The sequence below is a fragment of the Pongo pygmaeus genome, chromosome 7 (genome assembly GCF_028885625.2).
Source record: "Pongo pygmaeus isolate AG05252 chromosome 7, NHGRI_mPonPyg2-v2.0_pri, whole genome shotgun sequence".
NCBI lineage: Eukaryota > Metazoa > Chordata > Mammalia > Primates > Hominidae > Pongo > Pongo pygmaeus.
The window spans coordinates 97986248-97989540 of NC_072380.2; the positions used below are offsets into that span (position 1 = coordinate 97986248).

At 57.2% G+C, this 3293-nt stretch overlaps 1 protein-coding gene across 1 annotated transcript; it reads left to right on the top strand.

Moving 5' to 3' along the window:
* Window positions 1-702: 702 nt before the first annotated feature.
* LOC129043141 (putative exonuclease GOR) lies at window positions 703-2625 on the top strand. The gene is given in 3 exon segments (XM_054499801.2): window positions 703-983; window positions 985-1594; window positions 1597-2625. Coding segments are annotated over 3 exon segments (1881 nt in total). The 5' UTR covers window positions 703-741.
* The last annotated feature ends 668 nt before the right edge of the window (window positions 2626-3293 follow it).

Here is a 3293-nt window from a genome sequence, read left to right on the forward strand (position 1 = left end):
TGCTACAACTTTAGCAGAATTCATGTTGCTCTGATAGGATTCCTTTTCAGTGGATGTCTCATCCTTCTTAGTGCCTCAAACTAGATCTAGTTCAGAAAGGTTATAACAAGTTAGTACAAGTTTATTTTAGCACAAACAAACTGAAATTCATGCATAGTTTTTCACCATGTACATTTTCTATGAACTTTTAGAAGACCCCCTGTATTGAACATTGCCCACGTCCTGGGAGAGAACTGGATGCGGTCCACTTCCTGTCCTCAAATTGCCCACAGTGGAGGAGTGCACAGAGCAGGGAAAGGCAACCCCAGAGAGATCCTGCCCTCTAGCATGTAGCAGACTGCTGGCCCAGGCCTGGCTCCAGGTTGTGCTGTGTGGGCCCAAGCAAGTTAACCAACCCCCGTGAAACTCAATGTACTACTATGTCGCCCAGTTCCAGTAGCCATTATAGGACTGCTGTGCAGGGACAGTTAATTAACTTAGGAAAAGCAACCTAGCTCCAAGGTTAGCAACCAGGAGTTCCAGGTGCTTCCATTAGCAGACCCTCTGAGGCATTCCCAAGCTGGAGTCTGGTGGAAGCTGAGGTTTAGTGTGATTAGATTGAAGCACCAACCTAATCAAGGAGAAGTCCCACCCACTCTGCCCTGTGACTATATAAAGGAGACGCATGGCGGCCACGGCACTCATTGAAGCTGCCAGCTGGGAGAGGAGCAGAGCCAGGCCCGTGCTCCCAAAGGCAGCAAGATGTTGCGAGCCACAGCTCTCTGCTGGTTCCCACCTGCATACCCGGAAGCTAAGAAGGTGGCCAAGCAGGTGGCCCTCGAGGCAAGCCGACCGTTGGGAGAGGAGCAGAGCCAGGCCGGTGCTCCCGAAGGCAGCAAGATGTTGCGAGCCACAGCTCCCTGCTGGTCCCCACCTGCATACCCAGAAGCCAAGAAGGTGGCCGAGGAGGCGGCCCTCGAAGCTCCAGAATTCCCACTGCCCTCTCGCCCAGAGCTTCGGGCTCTGGGTGCCCCAGATGCACAACCAGACCTCAGCACTAGTGGACATCCAGGCGGAGCCCCAGAATAGGGGTCCGGCGGTGCCCCCAGCGTGGCCCAAGATGGTGACGGAGGCGTGGTACTTCCCCGCGCAGAGGGGATCGGCCTGCCGCTTGCCAGCCGCCCCAAGGCTGACAGAGAGGCCCTCTCGAGTCCGCATCTCAGCCCCCAGGAAGAGGAAGAGGATCGCCCACTTTCCCAGCCCTTGCTTGGTCGCAGGTCACACCGATGCCAAGAGAACCCGGGTGGCCGGCAGCAGCCAACGCTCCAATGGCTCCAGGGTAGGCAGACAGCCACGGAAGACGCACAACAGGTCGGGGATGGCATGCAAGACCTGCACCAAACTCAGCTCTAAGCGAATCGTCCATCGTCCATCCTTACCGACTTTGAAGAAACCCATTATCCTCCGAAAGTCTCGGTGCCAAGTCCCCACCGTCATCTGCCGAGGCTATCGCTAACTGTTCACCAAAGAGTGTCTCAAGTTCTGCGCCTCCAAGCAGGAGGCCGAGGAGAAGGCGCTGAAAGAGGAGAAGGTGGCCTACGACTGCAGCCCCAACAAGAACATAAGAACATGTACCTGAATGTGGTCCTGAACACCCTCAAGAGACTGAAGGGCCTGACCCCCAGCTCCATGCCAGGCCTCAGCAGGGCCGCCCTGTACAGCCGCCTCCAGGAGTTCCTGCTCACCCAGGACCAGCTCAAGGAGAACGGCGACCCCTTCCCGCACCCCGAGCGGCCCGGAGACGCCGTCCTCTTCACTGGCCAGGGGAAGGGGCCCGGCGACTCCTCCTGCAGGGTCTGCTGCCGTTGTGGCACCGACTACCTGGTGTCCTCCTCGGGCCGCTGTCTACGCGACCAGTTGTGTTATTATCACTGGGGGCGGGTCCACTCAAGCCGAGTGGCTGGAGGCCGGGTTAGCCAGTACACCTGCTGTGCAGCTGCTCCTGGCTCTGTGGGCTGCCAGGTGGCAAAGCAGCACGTGCGGGACGGCCGCAAGGACAACCTCCATGGCTTCGTGAAGACCTTCAAGAAAGAGTTTTCCAGAGACGCTTATCCAGGAATCTACGCCTTGGACTGCGAGATGTGCTACACCACGCATGGCCTAGAGCTGACCCACGTCACCGTGGTGGACGCCGACATGCGAGTGGTGTACGACATCTTCGTCAAGCCCGACAACGAGATCGTGGACTACAACACCAGGTTTTCCGGAGTGACCGAGGCCGACGTCACCAAGATGAGCATCACGTTGCCTAAAGTCCAAGCCATCCTGCTGAGCTTTTTCAGCGCCCAAACCATCCTCATCGGGCACAGCCTGGAGAGCGATCTGCTGGCCCTCAAGCTGATCCACAGCACCGTGGTGGACACGGCAGTGCTCTTCCCGCACTACCTGGGTTTCCCCTACAAGTGCTCCCTCAGGAATCTCGCGGCCGACTGCCTGGGACAGATCATCCAGGACAGCCAGGACGGCCACAGCTCAAGGGAGGACGCAAACGCCTGCCTGCAGCTGGCGATGTGGAAGGTCCGACAGAGCGCCCAGATCCAGCCATGCCACCGGTCCGCCTCTCCCGCCGCCCTGGCCTGTCCTTAGCCCCAGGCCTCTTCCAAAACTGCCATCGATCCCGAGAGCTAACCCTGTCCACCTCGCCGCAAAGCAAAAGAAACTGGAGCAGCTGGCGGCAGGAGAGGGCAAAAAGCCAAGACTAACCCCGATCCTGGAGTCCCAGTCCTCCGGAGTCCTTGTCGCGGGCCGTTGTCCATGTCCCCATCCTTCTGCCCCTCCCAGACCTCCGTCCTTCCACCAATCGCCTCCCGGAGCCCCCACTCCGTGTCCCCCGAGTCCCTGCGGCGGCCCTGGCACCTGTCCACATCCCTCTGCCCATCCCAGACCTCTGTCCTTCCACCACTAGCCTCCCCCAGCCCACCTGGACTTCTCTGGCCTCTAGGAATAAGGCCAGATCCCCGGCCCACCAGCCTTCTGAATATGCGCTTACCTGTTTTTCTGTAGAGGCACCACAGTGAGGTGAATGAAGCACTTAGGCTCTGGAGTTAGACATCTGGGTTCAAATTCAAATTCCACCACTTACTAGCTTTGTCATATTGGACAAATAACTTTTTTGCGCTTCTGCTTTTTGATTTTTAAAGTGTGATCAAAGGAGAATTAGAATCCCACACAATAATAATGGGAGATTTTAACACCCCACCATCAACATTAGACAGATCAGCAAGACAGAAAGTTAAAAAGTTTATCCAGGAACT